Raw genomic sequence first — 19,579 nt, 5'->3', positions numbered from 1 at the left:
AAAAAAAATCATTGAAACTAGATTTTTAGTGTTTAACATACAAATTTAGTGTCAAATCCGATCCTCAATTTACTGGTAAGCCTTACGTCATGTTAATCGGGGTGGCTGAGTAAACGAGATGTCAGAATTATAATTTGTTGTCCTAATGCGTTGTTAAATCTCTGAACTGATATATGAGGGAAAGGGAAACCGAAAATTATAGCTCATAAGGCGAAATTTTTGAACCAGACCGCAAAATATACACGGAAAGACTGCAGAAGGGACCAAGGAACGTATTTTCGTAAAACAGGGTTCAGGGTTTAACTGCAGAAATAAATGTACTTTGAATTTTAAGAGAATGCAGGAAAACAGACTCGCCAAATTAACGACAATCCAGTCCTCTTTATGACACTCTGTTTTTCGTGAAATTTGTAGCAAAATATTATAATTCATCTATGCCTAAGTCTGTTCATTATGTGCTCGTTCATGTTCGTAGATCTTGTCGTTTAAAAGACGAATCTAGTGATTTGTTCGCATGAGCTCGGGGGCCAGACCATTGCTTCTCGTCTGTGCTTTACCACAAATTCTCCCCACCTGTTGAACGTTGCTAAGGGCACATTTTTATTCATCCTCTTGTTTGGTAACTTTGTTTTTATTTTCTCAGATGCCTCACCGTTAGCGTTTACTGTTCTGTTGTCTTTTGAATTACTCACCTTCTTGGACATCGAACTAGACAGTTTTAAAACGAGGTTTCGAAAGAGTGCACTTTGTAGATGAATCTCCTTGAGGCAGTGAGGCACGTACGTTAAAATGTCCCTAATACTCTAAATAAAGTGACAACTGTTTATACTTTTAGACAGAAAACGCAATAAAACTATCCTCGCCCTGATGAAAGCAGTAAGGGCCTGTGAAAAGTCGGCCAGTTTGAACTCTGGACCGCATTGTGTATTTCGTGATAAGCAGAAACTCTTGTACCCTGAATCTTTCTCGTCATATATTTTCCAACTACAGTTTTTTTTTAGTTTTTAATAGTTGTCATGCGTGCTACATGTCCTGGCCTGAGTCGATCATCCTTAGTTATCTACACTTATATCTTACCAGAAGACTCATCACAACGAGAACTTGAAATATAGACCACGAAAGGATTTTTGGACCGTGAGTAGACTGGATTAGGGAAATTGCAGAGTAATTATAGATCGCTAAACCACTGTTCGTGATTACGTAAGGATTAGAGTTTAATGTCAGTCAACAAAAATAGCCGATAACTTACTGGGTCGGGCGTCATATACACTTTTATTGAACCACGGACAGATCACGCAGATTAGGTTGGATTGTTACTCCGCGATGCTTCGTCACTGGAGGATGCCGGCAGCTGGCCATTGAATGCGTCAGGTAGGCAGGCCTGCCACTCACTCACTCACCTTGCCTGCAAGCCGTCCCTCAGTCGCGTGGTTTCCCTCGAGTGGAAAGGAACAGACGGTGGCAGACGGCTTGTGTTGGCTGGTGAGTAAAGAAATCCTCCGCTCTTGGTTCACGAACCGAAGTTCTGAGTTTAATAACCTTTTCATAAACGTACGGTTATGTTGCACTTTTAAGTTCATTTTACTTACGTGCATTCCTGAGACGATTTGAATGCTGGTATTCGTAATATTTGGCAACGCCGCGATAATAGTGCAGGTTGGTTGGATTTCGAGCTTTTTGGCTTTGCTCTGTGGCGTGTGTAATAGCAATAGACCTTAACCCAATCACAGGCCAATTTGCGTAATAATAAAACAAACGATGTCTGGGGACTGATGTAGCAATTTCTTTAACAACGACGACAATTCAACAGGTACGTGGATTTGGTACAAAAATTATGAATGTGTAGGGTTTGGCTATAATATCGATCAGTAGGAATAATTACACATATATTTATAAAATATGTTACAGAATTAAAATTAGTGAAAATGTTTCACAAGCATCTGTTCCAATATGAATATTACTGGACTTGTAGACGGGACAAGCTGCACTTGAATATCATGGAAAGGAATATTATTAAAATGAACACAAAACCTGCTTTAAACGGCGTGTACGCAGTTAAGATGTAGCATATGGAATGCAGCAGCTGGCTGGTAGATGGCAGGCTTCTACGGACAGCCGGATTGCAATAGAACTAAGCGAAAGGAGATGCCATCTCACACACATTTCGTGACTGACTGACGCTTTCGTTAATGAAACAGAGTTCTCTTAATAGGCTCTCTGTTATTCAGAAATTTCCCCGCGTTTTATGGAACTCGTTCGTCACCGTGCTAACAAGAGCCTGCTACTGAGGCAGATCAGTCTAGTTCACACCCAACACCCAATAGACTTAAGAACCTTTTAATATTATCCTCCCATCTATGCCTTTTCACAGTGGTTTTTCTCCTTTTGGCTCTTCTGCGTTTTAGAGTTAAACATTGTCCATAGTTTTAAACTAACCTTTCATGTTTTCACCGGACCGAAGAAACTTTAACGTCGTGTAGTCTGGCAGACGCTTACCAACGTTACAGAGGTCCTTGATGCTTCCATCAACACGGCGATGAATGGTTTTACCGAATACCGATATAATTTTCTGCTTTGGAATCATAGAAGTTTTAAAAACCATTTAATCAGGGGCGTGCTAGCAATTTGCTAACAAGCGACACCCACCAAGAGACTACATTTCCTTTTTGTTTTCATTTTAGTATTTAGAAATAGGGACGGACAAGACGTATCGATGAATCATTTTGATATAGTTGTATTATAATGTTTCTATGCTGATAACAAAAGGCTAGAATAATGAGCCAAAAATTAACAGGGGGCTCGCTAGTCTACTTCCGAGCCCCTTGCAGCACACCCCTGGATGAACCAGTATTTGTTTTCACAACTCAGGACCATTGGCAGTTGCATAACATCTGCAGTCAATAAAGCCGAAGGAGCTTACTGAAACGGCTCCTGCCTCCTACCCTTCTGAGACGGCTAACGGCAGTCGGGGGCAAACCTGTCTAAGCAAGGAGTGTCCTTTCCCCCATAGGGCGCTGGTGTTTATTTTCAACAGTATTTGGGTCTGCGAAGCTTCAGCACTGTTGTGCCATACCAGTTTTTTTATACCCATGTGGGTCGGTTATTTTGGATTCGTTTAAGTTTGAATGGGATAAGTTACATTGGATTAGGTTGCGGTTTGGGTTAGGTTAGGTTAGGTTTAGTTAAGTCAGGTAAGGGTAGGATATAAGGTTGTTGTTTTATGAAGAATTGGGGTGTCCTGGAGAATTTCTATCGTGTTCATCGGGTTGAGAAGTGCTGCAGAATCCTGGAGAAAACCTGAAAAAGTCCTAAAGTAGTTTCGGAGAAGTCCTGGAGACGTTATGCGGATATTTTTTTTTGTGGAGAATTGCTGGAGAAATCCTCGAGAAGTCCTGGAAGATTATTTGGAAGTCTTTAATCGGTGGTGAGTTTGATCCTATGCGGGTCGGTTAGTTTGGATTCGTTTAAGTTATATTGGGATAAGTTACATTGGATTAGGTTGCGGTTTGGGTTAGGTTAGGTTAGGTTTCGTTAGGTTAGGTTAGGTTTCGTTAGGTTAGGTTTCGTTATGTTAGGTTAGGTTTCGTTAGGTTAGGTTAGGTTTCGTTTCGTTAGGTTAGGTTTCGTTAGGTTAGGTTAGGTTTCGTTAGGTTAGGTTAGGTTAGGTTTCGTTAGGTTAGGTTTCGTTAGGTTAGGTTAGGTTTCGTTAGGTTAGGTTAGGTTTCGTTAGGTTAGGTTTCGTTAGGTTAGGTTAGGTTTCGTTAAGTTAGGTTAGGTTAGGTTTCGTTAGGTTAGGTTAGGTTTCGTTAGGTTAGGTCTTTTAATCTCGCCTTTTGTCTTCTGATTTTCCAACTTTTCGTGACAATTTATTCTCCGATGTCTCCATTTTTTGCTGAGTACGAACTGCAGCCTTATAAAGAAATGAAGGGGCGTTTACATGTTGGCAGGACTGTCTGCTACGCAAATCACATTAGCCTACGTCGCCTGGCAACAGACCACTATTTCTTGACTACGCCATGGACATAAGTTGCACCCTTTAGCTGCTTGGCTGATGCAGCGAAGCATCCGTTCCTAAACGCACAAATTCAAGTCATGACATTAAAGAAGAAGAAGAAGAAAATTAAATTAGGAATTGAAGAAAGAACGACAGTTGGAAGAAGTGCAGGATTGAAAGATAAGAAAATGTATTTTCATTTTTCCTCCATTTAATCGCAGTGACCTGGTTAAAAAAGTGAAAATAGTGGAGAATGATAGACTGTCTGCATTTTCACCAGGACTCGAGCCTAGAAGTTCTAGGGGGTGTGGACTTTCTTAAATCTTTTCCTGATTTCGAGGCATAAGGATGCCAATCTGGGGCACATTTGTGGATCCCTTTTGGAGTTCTAAGGGAACATACAGGCACACATACACAGAATGTATTCATGTACTGTACTGTACTACGAATTTGTATTCCGGAAGTACCAGGTTGTAATCCAAGGAAATCGCAGGAAACCATCCTTATCAGGTTTCGTACATGACGAAGTTACGTAACCGCTGAAGTTACATCACATAATATAAACTATAGCAATCAGTCCCTGGAGTTTCACGTGGGCATATTCCAGCACAGAAATGAAAATTACAGGCATTTTGTAGAAATATTGTAATCTTCAGTCATATCGAAGTGTATTGTAAACCGACGACCATAAAATCATTCGGCATCAAGGTTACGTTTTGTACAGGACATCACTTGGCGTTTCTCCTCTCCAAGAAGGTCTGCTACATATCTAGAACTTCCGGAATACAAATTCGTAGTACAGTACATGATTACATTCTGTGTATGTGTGCATGTATGTTCCCATACAACTCCAGAAGGGATCCACAAATCTGCCCCAGATTGGCATCCTTATGCCTCGAAATCAGGAAAAGATTTAAGAAAGTCCACACACCCTAGAACTTCTAGGCTCGAGTCCCGTTGAAGGAATATTATTCTCAGGTCTCTGTTCTCGAACATCCTGTGTGCACGTAATTCTTCTCTGAATGCAAGAGACCAACAACAGCCGAAATTCTAGTCTGTGTTCATTCTAACCTTTACGTTTTAGACAGGAGACACGAAGATTAAAGATAGTAAATTTCCCTCGGCTATACGAGGTGCGATCGGAAAGTTTCAAGACTGTGTCAATAGCGGGCGAACCGGATGTAGTACGAGCTTCTGCCGCTAGGGGGTGCGGCCTACATTCATAGTGAATCAGTGTGCCAGCCGTCATCATCGAATTAGCATTTGTTTCTTAGTTACGGGCGTTTTGGTAGTGCATTACACCGACCCTCCTGCGATTTCGGAATGGCGTGTGCATCAAATTTTGCCAAAGACTCGCCAAAACGGCTACGGAAACCTATGAAATGCTAGAGCAAGCATTTGGGGAGTCCGCAATGGGTCGTGCACAAACTTTTGTGTGGCATTCACGTTTTAAAAATGGCCGAACCTCTGTCGATGATGACGAGCGTTCTGGACGACCATCTTCGAGCACAACGCCCGAAAATATTACGAAGATCGACGTCGTACCATCAACGACTTGTGCGACATTGTTGGGATAGGCTATGGGACCTGTCAGCTGATTCTAAAGGAAGAACTCCACATGCGACGCATCCTGTCTGAGGACCAGAAGCAGAATCGACTTCTCGTTTGTCAGGAGCTCAAAGATCTTGCAAGAACCGACCCCAACTTCCTTTCTAAGCTCCGTGTGACTTCTTCCTCTTCCCAAAGATGAAAATTCAGCTAAAGGGAAGGAGATTTGAGACGATAGAAGAGATTCAGGCAGAATCGCAGATGGTGCTTGACAGGCTGACAAAGAAAGATTTCCAGGGATGCCTCCAGGTTTGGCAGCGGCGCTGGGATCTTTGTGTTCACTCCCAGGGGAACTACTTCGAGGGTGATGGATGAATTTAATACCTGAGATAAGTGTACGGGTTTTTATAGGCGCAGTCTAGAAACTTTCCGATCGCACCTCGTATTTTGCTGTTAATCTTTTCGTGAATGCGGTTTTGTTTTTCCATTCCAAATATTTCAGATTGTCACATTTTAGAAGGATTTATAACGGCGTGTTTTATTAGTTTCTTCTAAGTTATGGCCTAATTAATCACTGTTATCTTAATTGTGTTACTATCTACTAATGATTTGAAAGTTATAGCTTGTTTAAATATGATAACAGAAAGAATGTCAGCTTGTTTAGTCTTTAAGACGACACACGTAGTAATTAAATCTCATTTCTGTTTTATCTCCAGTGTTTTTTGGATAAGCGTAAACTGTGTTCCCATAACTCGTTATCTGTGGATAATATTGTTCCCGAACGTCACCGCCAATGAGTGGTTAGCTCTCCTTCGTATTCGGAAGATACCGGGTTCAAATCTCGGCCAGCAGAACCGGCTATCCTGCAGTTTGTTACGGAAATAATATCATACTGAATACAAGCAGTTCCCCCCCCCCCCCCTCCCCCATCTCCTCGCTTTTTGAACAAATATTATCCTCAGCTTGAGGTGAAGAAATGAATGTACATAGGTGCGAACTTTGCAGAGCATGTACATTTTTATGGTGTGGTAATTGTAGTGTTTTTATGTTCCAGCTTTGAGGTGTTTCCTAAGGCAAGTTCCTTATTTAGCTCATTTAGCCCGTGACTGATAAGACCTATCTCCAGAAGGGGACGATGTGATGTGCTTTATCGGTCTGTGGAGTACGCTCTGCGATGCTTGTTTGTCGCCTGTGTAAATACAGTCTTCTTTTCAAGAGCCTCTGTCGTTCGTTAATCGATGTGGCTTTGCGATCCACGAAGCTTGCATAAACGATGTAGTGAGAAATTCTTAACGTTCTGATTTAAGGTTTTCGATTCATGTAATCTTGCTGAAGTTCGCCTTTTTTTTTGCCGCGAGAGCCCCAGATCTAACCAAACAGTTTCAAAGACTGTACCGAAAATTATTTTATAGCAGTTTAAACTTAGAAAATATTTTAAGAAAAATATATGAATATATTTAAAATGTTGCTTGCAACTTAATGTAGTTTAAGCGTGTACGTAAGGAAGGCATTTCGTTGTTTGGGACAGTCTTAAGCGTTTTCCAAAACACAAAGCAAGGTATATTAATGTCTGTCGTCGCATAAATGAGTCTTGTAACGACACATAGACAGACAGACGTTTCAGATTGTACAACACGAAATCTGCATGAAGTCTGGACTGACAGATAAACACGAAGATAATGTGAAGGCCACGTTCTCTCTCTTAGTAGTACGTTGCTCTATTCGGTAATGGTTTTAATGGCTTGTGCTGTCTAGAATTACAGTAATCAGTAATTCATATGTCAGGCAAGGATTTATAACGCATCGGAACACTAATTTGAATATGAACAAGAAGAAAGGACCTACTGAGTTTTGAAGTGCGCGTGCTCAGTGTCTTAACACCGCCACTTTGCATCATAAACTGGGTGAAGTCGATCCTGGCACACGGCAGCGCGACATTTTGCGACTATTTGTTTTTATTATTTTAGTGTTCTGTCTGACGACAGGTCCATATGAACAGGATCCTTCCATCCTTTTCTCGGACTGGGACCTGTTCATATACGTTCTTGGCAGATGATCCAGAAGTGGTTTGCCATTGCCTTCTTCTGTGTGTGAATGGAGTAATTGTTGGGATGCCACGGAGGAAAATTCCGTGTTGCCTAGACCACGGCCTTGCCCAACACAAGTTATAAATTCGGGCACCGCCGGGAATCGAACCCGAGACCCCAGGATTACAAGGCCAGCGTTCAGAGTGGAAGTAAATTTGAGTCCAGCATCGCTTTTATTTACGGTTTATTTGTCGACGTTGTTGGTATGTAGTGTCGATTCAGCCTTTAAATATTGTCATTTTTCTGTGTTACGATTTAAATGATGACGCGTCTTCGGGTTACGGACAGATGTTTCAAAATGTGGTCGGTGAGTGTCTTCGAATTTGTTGAATGCGAAGCTGCAGATGGCCTTCAGCGAGCTGAGGTTCAGCGGGGGCTAACATCCCCTAAGAATAAGAATTATCATGTTCTGAATTGTCATGGAAACGAACATTTTGATTTCAAATTCGGCGGGTAATTTGTTGAGAAAACAACAGACATTAGATACACTTGAGAACGTTTAAATTCTTATTAGGCTAGACTGTATCAGGACTGAAGGTACAAGGAGAGTTGAAAATAAAACCACCGCAAAATAAAACATACGAAAGACAAATTTGGATAAAACTTTTGGATTTAATGACAAGGGATAGATTGTGCTGTGTGAAACAAAAGTACGCTGAGGTCGAGGTAGACCTTGTAAAAGATGGAATGAGTGTGTGTGTGGAGTCGGAACTGACTACGGTGTCTATGAAATGAATGAGAAGGAAAACGATAATTTCTTCACTAGATTAGCAGCTTTTAAATTCTCAGTAAGAAATCCTGTCTTTGGAATCCGTATTGATTGGCGTCCACTGCTGCGTTGTCGTAAAAATGATTTGGAAAAGTCGAGAAAGAAATTGTCTTAGCTCATTTTAAGGCACTACCTCAACATTTACCCGAAGGGACAGAGAACATCAACGAAAAACTCGCACAGGTTAGGTTAGGTTAGGTTAGGTTAGGTTTGCACGTCGACATTCGAACTGGGGAAATCTTGAATCTGAGTAGGAGTTGCAACTACTCAAACGAGACATTCTGTCTGTATATATATATATATATATATATATATATATATATATATATATATATATTATTAAGTGTTCTGTCTTACGACAGGTCCATTGCTCTGCCCAAAAAGAGCTCTCCAGTTTTCCCTATTCTCGGCTTCTCGCTTTAATTCCTGGAACGTCATCTTCTTTCCTTGTTTAAGGTCGTCGGTTAGCTGTATCAGTCTTCTTCCCAGTCCTCGCTTTCCTTCAACCTGGCCTTCGGTGATATCACTCAGTAACCCATTCCTTATCATAATATGTCCCAGCCAGTTAGCTTTCCTTCGTGTAATCGCCTGCAGAATGTTTCTTCGCTCGTTGACTCTCCTCAATACTTCTTCGTTGGTCACTCGATCCGTCCACCTGATCTTCTCTATTCTTCTCCAACACCACATTTCAAAACTCTCCAGGTATTTCTGTTCCTTCTTCCTGAGTGTCCAAGTCTCTGCTCCATACGTAACACTTCACTAGTTTCTTCTTCATCATTCTTCTTATATATATATATATATATGCGATTTGACTATTGCAGGTGAGAGCACCCACGCCACCCACCTTCGGAACCTGACTGGAAACCTAATTAAATAATGTTAATAACAATTATGCTCACCACCCTGATGATGGGGGCAGTAAGAATTTTTGAAACGTATTATGTCAGAATCTACCAGACTCTACGGCGTAGTATGTGTTCGCCGCTGTCAGAACCTGAAATCTTATTATTTCTGCTTTGATTGGAAAGTCGCCTTTTGAATACGGAATTAAATCGTGAGTCACTCGCTGATTGATCCAGTTCCTATCTGTTTTGTTCTTATTTGATTGAGGTCAAGGTGCGGGGTTATGGTTGGCCGATTGGCACTTTCGTTCTTGCAGCCTAGACGCGTGCCTTGTGACTCGACTTTTCTGTCTTATACGAACTTCTGTCTCAAGGTTATTAATCTGTTCACACGTAAAATAATAAAATTTTAATACGTCAGCTTTCCAGTACATTAGTATCATGAGTACAACTTCTGTCGTACTAAAACAAGGTCCTATGAGATCGCCTCTACCCTCATCCGGGTCATTTAACATTCCCGTTTTACGCATTTTTATTAAGCGAACTCACCCCCCCCCCCCCCGCTCCTCTTATAACGAGAGTCACCTGTGTAGCTGTCTATGGTGATTTTCCGTAATCTTTGGTTGTTAGTAAAAAAAAAAGTAAAGTAAAATTTGTCCCACTATACGCCATGTAGGCGCTTGGGGTGAGAGGAGGTATAGCTCCTCCCTTCCTTGACCTCGGCACTAGATGGTGGTGAGTGGTCAGCATCACGCCCCGGCCGGCTTTACCCCCGGGAAAGGACCCCGGTACCCATTGTAGAGGAGGCTGGGTGGGCCCCAGAGCCGGTCTGGACGCAGAGGCCAGAGGAAAAATCCTCTGCCCCCGTCGGGGATCGAACCCCGGTCGTCCAGCCCGTAGCTAGTCACTATACTGACTGAGCTACGCCGTCTCATCTTTGGTTGTTAGTGATTTTAACAAACGGGAGAGCAAGGCCTTATGTCTTGCTCGCGAAATAGTGTTTTCCATCAGTCCTTTAAAGCCGAATTGTCAATAAACGTACCAGCTGCTGTAACCGTCAGTAACAATTTTCGTGTTTGTGAGTTATGTTTAATAATCGCTGTAAACAGCGATTATTTCTGCAAACAAAATAATCGTATCGATGAAGTATCGCGTTTTCTTTTCTTTCTTTGATGAAGTAGTTTGACTTCCTATACGATTTTAAATGTGTCAACACACGAACAGTCTGAAAGGAAATCAACATGCATTGTATCACCCACTGCAGAACATGGGACCGGGTCTCCCTGACTTGTATTGGACTTAGTGCAGATTTTCAATTAACATATTCTGAATGAAGGAACGTCATTCGAAGGAGCTAGGGTCGTATAATTTCAGTTTTAATTAGAGAAAATGTATCCTGTTGTCTCGTATCCTAGAGAGTGATGGGTGGATACATTACAGATCAGATCCAGAGTTTCAGATCAAGGCAAGAGTCAGTGAGCCTTAAGAAACGCGGTCAGAGAAAGGCGACGGACGCCTTGAACACAGTCAATGACCGCGCGACACACCACAATACGTAATTCAACAGTTAGAAACAAATTGCCTCGCTGTAGTATTGTCTTCTCTGTGACAGATGGGCTACCTTTTATGAAAATTTGCTCGTCGCAAATGTATAGCTCAAAGTAGGAGCCCGAATCTTGCCATCCGAGTCAGTAGCTTACAGTTTATACAAGGATTTGATTGTACTTCGCAGAACCCCCTCCCCCAACCCGAAGAATTATGCGTGCTTATGTATTGTTTTTGGGTTCGATGTTAAGTGGGCCTCTGTATAATTACCTCAAACTCTATACGTTTTTGTGTAGATCAAAAGTTTCTTAACTCCTATGTAGAGAACAAAATTAAGTTTTGTTTGAGTCAATTATTGTCTGTCCATTGTATTGGATATAACATTTAAAACGCAATCTAAAAACCAATCACGTAGCCTATTATGGGACAATAATGAAATCAAAAGCACATTCACCCCCAATGTAAATAGACTGCCTATTGATGTTATGCTTAACTATGCACAGATACGGCATTGCATTTTATGGATAGTCTTTAATCCTTTCAAAGAGGGGAGTAATCTGGAAATGTAAATAGTAGCTGATGGTTTTCAAAGGCATGCAAATTATAGGACACGTCGCTTTAAACGCTTTGCCACTTCAAAGCGAACCTCATCTTAACGCCATCTTACCACAAACGAGGCAATAGGCTTTGGGGTTTGACATTCGGTGCGGAGAAAATTTGGTTATTTACAATTAAGGCAAGAGAATGATGTCACTGTAAACATTAAGTCTGATACACTAAAATAATTACTATCAATTAAACCTTTTGAAGTCCAAAGTTAATGTAAATTATAAAACATTAATTTTTTACCTCAGTGTGAACACAACACGTTTTTGTTTGCAAAGATCAATTAGTAATTGCTGTTTATGCAAATAATCGCTGCTTGTTTTTAAAATCGCATAAAACCTGAAACTCTCTCTGTGGGTAAAACGCAGAGTTATACTTAATGTTAAAGCGTGTGGTACATGTATTTACCACTCTGCTTTAAATAGTTAATCGAGCTTAAGTTTTGGTTTACTGTTGTGTTCGACATTAAAGTAATCGTCCATAAACAATGAAAATACGATAATGGCATAACAGGTATTTAAAACAGGCGCAAACTTCTTTTTGCGGGAAATTTAGTTTGTAAGAATGTGCACTAAAATTTGCTAATGCAGATCGTCACCCGCTCGTTGAAACGTGCCTAGCAGGCCTCTGAAATTGCCGTAGAAACGGGTACTGGTCGCTCTGAGTGTGCGTGGAGGTCACTCGCTGCCGATCACAGAGATAGAACACGTCGCATGCAAATTTCAAGGCTTCAGCCTCTCGATATTTACGTTGGCATAGGCTCGTCATTCAAAGTCGTTTTTTCGCCTTTAGATTTTTAAGACGTTAATGTCCCCGTTTCTAATAGCTTCTTGGCTTAGTTTTACTTGTCTGTGCTTCGTTTTATTTAATTACGATGTTAGTAACTCTAGTAAGAGCCACGGTTATCTAGCGGTTAGAACGCTGGCCTTGTAATCCTGGGGTCTCGGGTTCGATTCCCGGCGGTGCCCGAATTTATAACTTGTGTTGGGCAACGCCGTGGTCTAGGCAACACGGAGTTTTCCTCCGGGGCTTCCCAACAATTACTCCATTCACACACAGAAGAAGGCAATGGCAAACCACTTCTGGATCATCTGCCAAGAACGTATATGAACAGGTCCCAGTCCGAGAAAAGGATGGAAGGATCCTGTTCATATGGACCTGTCGTCAGACAGAACACTAAATAATAATAAGATGAGGTGGTCTAGCGGTTAGAACGCTGGCCTTGTAATCCTGGGGTCTCGGGTTCGATTCCCGGCGGTGCCCGAATTTATAACTTGTGTTGGGCAAGGCCGTGGTCTAGGCAACACGGAGTTTTCCTCCGTGGCATCCCAACAATTACTCCATTCACACACAGAAAAAGGCAATGGCAAACCACTTCTGGATCATCTGCCAAGAACGTATATGAACAGGTCCCAGTCCGAGAAGAGAAAAGGATGGAAGGATCCTGTTCATATGGACCTGTCGTCAGACAGAACACACACGCACACACAAAAACTCTAGTAACTATTTTGCATCAGATGATGTGTTCATTAATGAATTAGATAGGATGTGGAAGAATGTGATATTGGCTTTACTTAATTTACTATACTGGAATTTGCCTGGAGGAACTGAGGAAAGCCACGAAAGTCCCGAGTTCGTTTAGCCTATTTCCCGGTACCTTTACGAAGGCTTCAGTACGATCGGCTTTGCTTCGAGCCTGTGTTAACGATAGTAGTCCGTGTAGTGCTTATTAGCTTCTTTATCTCAAATTATATTCTGACAGTGTACGCTAAGTGGTCGCAAAATGAAGAGATGAGGTCTCTTTTCCTGTTCGCCTGTTTATCTAGTGGCTACGTACCTGTTGTTAATGAGGTCCCATAAGCGCCCACTGGGGTATTTGCGATTTATATAAGAAAGCTTTTCAACTCTTCGATAAGAGCCTGGAAAATACTGGATCATACAAAATCTCACTGTTACTGTAAACACTGAGTCATTCAGAATTATGCAGGTTTGATAGAAGTTAAAATGACTTCAAGTGACGGCGAGAAAATTTTTTATCTAGAAGTAAACGAGACTGAATTTATTCATGTTTCGTTAATGGACTGTACGACAAAATCATTATATGAAGGCAGATAACAAATCCTTCGGAAAGTCGTTCTTATTTGAATGCCTAAGACGCTGATCGAATAAACTGGATAAAGGCCCTAAGGTTTTCTGAATGCGAACGTTTGCGTTTGACGCATCGAATGTCATTGATTTATTCAGCTTATCGCATCATTTAAATCGATTAACTGCGCCTTTTAATACTTCGATTAGTTATGGTTTGACCAAGTGATATACCTGTTTTAATTTTATGCTTAAGTAGTTAACTAGCAAATATGATACAAAGGATGTGGTAACCACAAGTTGTTGTCTTTTATGGATAGATTTCCCTTATGCTTTTCATGTTGTGGAATTACCTCATCGCTACACGTGGTAACACAGAGCAGTTTATATCCTGTGGTTACGCTGTACAGGCCGACGATTGCATGTGTCAGTACAAAGATCAGTAGATATTGTTTGTGGAATGCCTGCAAGCTATGCATCCCACAGTACTTGAATCGAGTACCATGCCTACGAGTGTCAGACTTAATGATGCGAAAATACAGTCTTGTAAAACTGCGTGTAGAAATTACGTTTTTGAAGAGTTTGAAGGTAATATAACAACGTTGTACCGACTATAAAACTTGTTATTATCATAGGCTGTTAAATGTTTACGAGAAACCACCATGTGGTAAATAATTTTTTTTATTATGCAATGTGATAACATTATTAATAAAATGTACGATTACTGAAAAGAATGGGTCAGCGGGTCGAGGGTTTGAAACCACTTGGCTACGTGGTGCTGAAGCGTTTGTATTTTTGGGGGAGGGGGTCAATGTGGGAAGAACAGCATAGCAACCACGCGAAATCTCAATTATAAATTTATGTTATGATTTGATGTTATTAAATAATTCGTCATTGAGCAAAGCACGTGAAATTTTTGGATGGAGATACGTCATTATTAAACCAACAATAATTTATTTATATTGTTACAAATAAGACGGCATCCTTGATGTTACAGCGTATCTGGGAAAATTAATAAAATGAGAATCTGTAGTAGTTGAAATTATGAATATGATGAGTCATTAGTTGAGTTTTCCCACAACTTGTCTTCTTGGTTTTTTGTCTGTTAGCATTGCATCATCATCATCAGTTTTTAATTAAATGGTTGACTGGTTTCCCTTGGAGGCTACCATTCATGTTAACACGGATATCAACAGTAACGAATAATGACAAGCACTTATTAGTTCGAAACTTCATACATGGCTTATCACGCCGGAAGGAACTTGAATTGAATTCATGAGATTCGCACAGCGAAGTTATGACAGAAAGATCACCCCGGATTATGGCAAAATTTACCTGTAAGCTGTTAATGCCTTTAGTAATGTCGTTTTAACGTCAGAGTTTTTGTACGTGCAAAGTATTTTAAGTTTAATAGCACGTTTTTGTTGAAAATTCGGCTACCTCAGTTATTAGTTCGAAATATTATTTAAAACAATAATTACAAGTTTTTTATTTGGATAAATTAACAGGAGGAGAGAATTTTATAATGAGAGATTTCATAATTTGTACTCTTTACAAGACGTAATTAGTGTCATAGAATCAAACAAGTTGGGCTGGACGGGACATGTAGAGCGCATTGGAGAGATGAGAATCTCGTAAAGGGTTTTGATCTGATAACTCTGAGGGAGAAAACCAATTGGAAGACGTAGAAAAAATGAGAGAATAATATTAAAACGGATGTTAAATAAATAGGATAAGAGGGTTGGGATTGGATTTCTCTGGCTTAGGATAGGGACTGGTGGCGGGCTGTTGTGAAGACGGTAATGATCCTGTATGTTTCATAAAGGGATGGGGGAATTTGACTAACTGAGCAACTTTTAACTTCCCAGGAAGTTAGTTTGTGTACGTGGAAGAAAGAATCATTTTCAGGCTATTAAACATGCAATATTATTATTATTTATTTGACTGCAAATGGGTTTTTACCCGGTGGCAGTGGTCCTACAATAAGACACAACAAAACATAAGACAACAAAAACAATAAGAAACAACAGAACAATGAGACAGAACAAAACAATAGGACACAAAAAAACATAAGACAACAAAAACAATAACAACAGAACAATGAGACAGAACAAAACAATAACACAAAAAACATAAGACAACAAAAACAATAACAATAAGAAACAACAGAACAATGAGACACAACAAAACAGTAAGACAAAAAGACATAAGACACAACAAAAACAATAAGACACAACAAAACAATGAGACACAAAAAACATAAGGCACAACAAGAACAATAAGACACAACAAAGCAATGAGACACAACAAAACAGTAAGACAAAAAGACATGACACAACAAAACAATGAGACACAAAAAAACATAAGGCACAACAAGAACAATAAGACACAACAAAGCAATGAGACACAACAAAACAGTAAGACAAAAAGACATGACACAACAAAAACAATGAGACACAAAAAACATAAGGCACAACAAGAACAATAAGACACAACAAAACAACACACCACACTCAAAATAAAAGAACTCATAATATTACAAAACCATATAACCTAAAGTACATAACTTAAAAATTAATACCAACCAATATGTGTTGCATTATAGTAATTTTCCACGGTCATGTTATGAAACGCACACATGTCACCAATAGTGTTTGCGGAACTCGATATGTGTTCATAATACGCAACAGCAAACACTGTAACATATTACATTAACGTTTTATACGTTTACGATTCTGTTCTATACACGCGTCTTTGCTTGTGTACTCAGGCTTTGTGATGTATTTATAGTAGCTCACCTCATCAGCAAATGCTTCCTTGAGTCATGTTATTATCCACGCAAATGAAGCCATACAAACCTTACGAATCCCGTGACATTCGAGTTAAAACACTTCGTTGTTACGTTAGTGCGGTACCTTTAACACTTTTAAACTGATGATCATGTAAATAATATTTAATAATTCAGTCCGTACCGCAAAGAAATCACAACACTTTACCATTGCAATGATCAACTAGTTAATGCTGTTTATGGAAAAATCGCTGTTTACAGTGATATTCATATGAAACACAAAAATACACTGTTTTCGAAGGACAGTCAGTGAATTTTAAAGTAAATGGTACATACAGGAACAACTAAGCTTTAAAGGGCGAAGAACTTGTTAGAGACTGTATCTGAAAAATGTAGCAGATACTGCAGGAAAGGAAATTGTTAGGGATTCAGACTCCACAGGATTATTCAGTTGAGTTTAATAACTACTTACTTTTGATTTGATCTAAGATTTAGGATTCAGAAAGGATATTGATGTAGACTGTGTGACCATATCACAGCTGGCTAACTAACAACTCAACTCCAGAATTCTCAGCTAACCATTTCCCTGCACTTAACCAAGTTGAATTTTGATATTATCCTTCTGTCTGCGTCTAGGTCTTGCAAGTTGCTTCTTCCCTTCAGGTTTTTCTACCAAAGTTTTGTACGTATTTATCACCGTCCGCATGCTTGCTTTATGTTCCGTCCGTATTATCCTTCGTGATTTGATCTTCGTAATAATTGTTGGTGAAGACTGCAAATTATGAAGCTCGTTGTTATGTAGTTTTATCCACCAGGAGAAAGTCTCATATTGGGCAAGTTCCAGATCTGCTGCTAAAAATGATGCATATTATAGGACATTTTCCTTCATCTTCGTTTGAAAAGCCACCGGGTCCCCACGGATTCTTATAATCATCTGGTATCGTCAGGTGATACACCGGTAAAACGTGACTTTTATTGCGAGTCGGACAGTGATGAGCTGTGATTGGATAGATGATTAATTAATGACTTTTGTACCTTTGGTTAGAATAAATAACACCGTTTCTGTGTTTTATTTTTGCAGAGTCCTACGTTGGTGTTGCTTGCAGCAAGTTTCCTTCCCGCTTGGCGACCTTCACTGTTGCTGGTGGCAGCTTTGGCGGAATATCATCACGATTAGCGGGGCCAAGCCGTGCGGTGAAACGCCGTCAGAATCAACGCTCCACAGTAATCTCATGAGTCTGCCATTCCCGCAGCTGCTCAGAATTGGTCGCGCTCCAAGGAAAAAGGGCTAACCACCCCTCGATCGGCCGAAACTTCTGTTAGTCCATAATTAGTGGAATAGCCGCGAAACATCCAGAACTTGACAACTATTTGATCTCTGACCTCTGTGAAACTAGACTTCTGTGAAAATTCAGCAATGAGTGGTCAGCAACCGAGGAAATTGTCCTTAATGGACGAGAAGCGAAGGAATTCCTCCGCGTTGCAAAACATGCTCAGGAAGGCGTCTTTGTTTAAGGAGGGCGGAAGGAGGAGTTCGGTTCTGTCAGAGGATCGACCCAGGAGACTTTCTCTTCTACGGCCACTGCGGAGGAACAGTGAGGTAAGTGCGAAATATGTCGAAGTGTTCAGATGGGGGGGGGGGGGGAGACTTCTGTAACTTCGGTCACAGACTTTTTTTCCGACAAGCGGTGAAGATAATTGGAATAGACCGCAGGTTACTTACGCGCTACAAGAAGTTTCTGCACTAATCCCCGGAAGCACTAAAAGCACTGTTTCGGTTATGAACCTGTTTGTATTTTCTACCTTGGGTCTACGGGAGAGAACCCCCTTATTGTCGAATTGTCCATTAGCAAAAAGGTTTTCGGAGTATCAGCGATTTGAGGTCATCTATCGCCGACGATCATCTCCTGAGATATCGCTGAAAGCCGACGATGAAAAAGAAATAACAGCCAGGAATCTGCACTTATAATAATAATTAATACAATAAATAAAATTATGTGAGCCCCCCCCCCCACGTAATTTCTTCACACCTGGTAAAGAAACGTATATAAACACCGAGAACATGTTTTTTCTGTACTCGACTCGTGACTCCAACAGGCCTGTGCTGCAATGGTCCAAAGTCACATCGGCTTATTTTCCAAAAGACCTTCCATTCCTTGGCTTGAGGTTTAAATAGACGATGTGACATAACTCTTCCCCTTATAATTGTGTGCTTGTGGGCGTGTTCCTTTCGTCATATGCAAGCAGATTATTTGGATATGGTTTTCAATATGTCTGCCTTCTTTAAACAAAAGAACACAGAACTTTGAAGAGCTAATTCAGTGTCAAGGTTTAATTTGTCGTAAGGGGAGACCTTCTGTTACTAAATGAGAGTTCGGTGTAGGAAGTCAGATATATTGCATAAGACTAAGGCGTCAGCGGAAAGTCAATACATGATGAGAATTAATCTTTGTACGGTTAATATCTACAGGCTGTTAAACACCCTAACAAATCTTATCAGTTATGAATCATATGAGCAATAACATCTTGATATTACATTAGAAAATTGTTGTTAATTCGATGACTAATGCTGAAACATTAGTAAAGTAAAAGTAAAGTTTGTCCCGCTATACGCCATATAGGCGTTTGGGGGGAGTGGAGGTATAGCTCCTCTCTTCCTTGACCTCGGCACTAGAGGGGGGTGAGTGGTCAGCATCACGCCCCGGCCGGCTTTACCCCCGGGAAAGGACCCCGGTACCCATTGTAGAGGAGGCTGGGTGGGCCCCAGAGCCGGTCTGGACGCAGAGGCTAGAGGAAAAATCCTCTGCCCCCGTCGGGGATCGAACCCCGGTCGTCCAGCCCGTAGCTAGTCACTATACTGACTGAGCTATCCCGGCTCATGCTGAAACATTAGTATTGTTTGCTAATTCAGATTAATCTCGGGTTTTTATAACAGATTGTACGTAATTCTAGAAAATACTTTACTAAATGTGATTAAATAGAATTGTAGAACGAATTGTGATGTGAAGTAAGAAAGTTGGATTCCGGGATGTGTTACGAGCTACAGTCAGAGCTGATGTCGACGTGAACGTCAGATATAAAAATACACGTATTTTTCTCAGTTCAATTTATTCTTCTATCTTATCGTATTCGGCGAACACTCGTTTATAAATACATACTTGAAATGCCGGAGTTTTGTGGAGGAGCTGCAGAGTTGCGATATTGAAGGGCGTGAATGAATTACTCAAGTCCTGACGTAATATTTCTAGGAAGCAACACCATCGCTGTATTTTGAAGTAACCGAATGACGCTTAGCAAGGCCTTGCCTGTTCGGGT

At 40.6% G+C, this 19,579-nt stretch overlaps 1 protein-coding gene across 2 annotated transcripts in view; it reads left to right on the top strand.

Moving 5' to 3' along the window:
* Positions 1 to 1,429: 1,429 nt before the first annotated feature.
* Positions 1,430 to 19,579, top strand: part of Ae2 (anion exchange protein Ae2) — a 78,925-nt gene continuing 60,775 nt past the window's right edge. For both annotated transcript variants that reach the window (XM_087346242.1, XM_087346240.1), the window contains exons 1-2: positions 1,430 to 1,482; positions 17,346 to 17,864. In XM_087346242.1, the coding sequence (XP_087202368.1) occupies positions 17,682 to 17,864 (183 nt within the window). In that variant the 5' untranslated portion in view covers positions 1,430 to 1,482; positions 17,346 to 17,681. The remainder of the gene's footprint in view (positions 1,483 to 17,345; positions 17,865 to 19,579) is intronic.

Source organism: Zootermopsis nevadensis, unplaced genomic scaffold, assembly GCF_977971745.1.
Source record: "Zootermopsis nevadensis isolate Lab colony 2312 unplaced genomic scaffold, Znev_1.0 Znev_ptg000010l, whole genome shotgun sequence".
Taxonomy (NCBI): domain Eukaryota; kingdom Metazoa; phylum Arthropoda; class Insecta; order Blattodea; family Termopsidae; genus Zootermopsis; species Zootermopsis nevadensis.
This window is presented reverse-complemented; position numbering and strand designations above follow the sequence as displayed.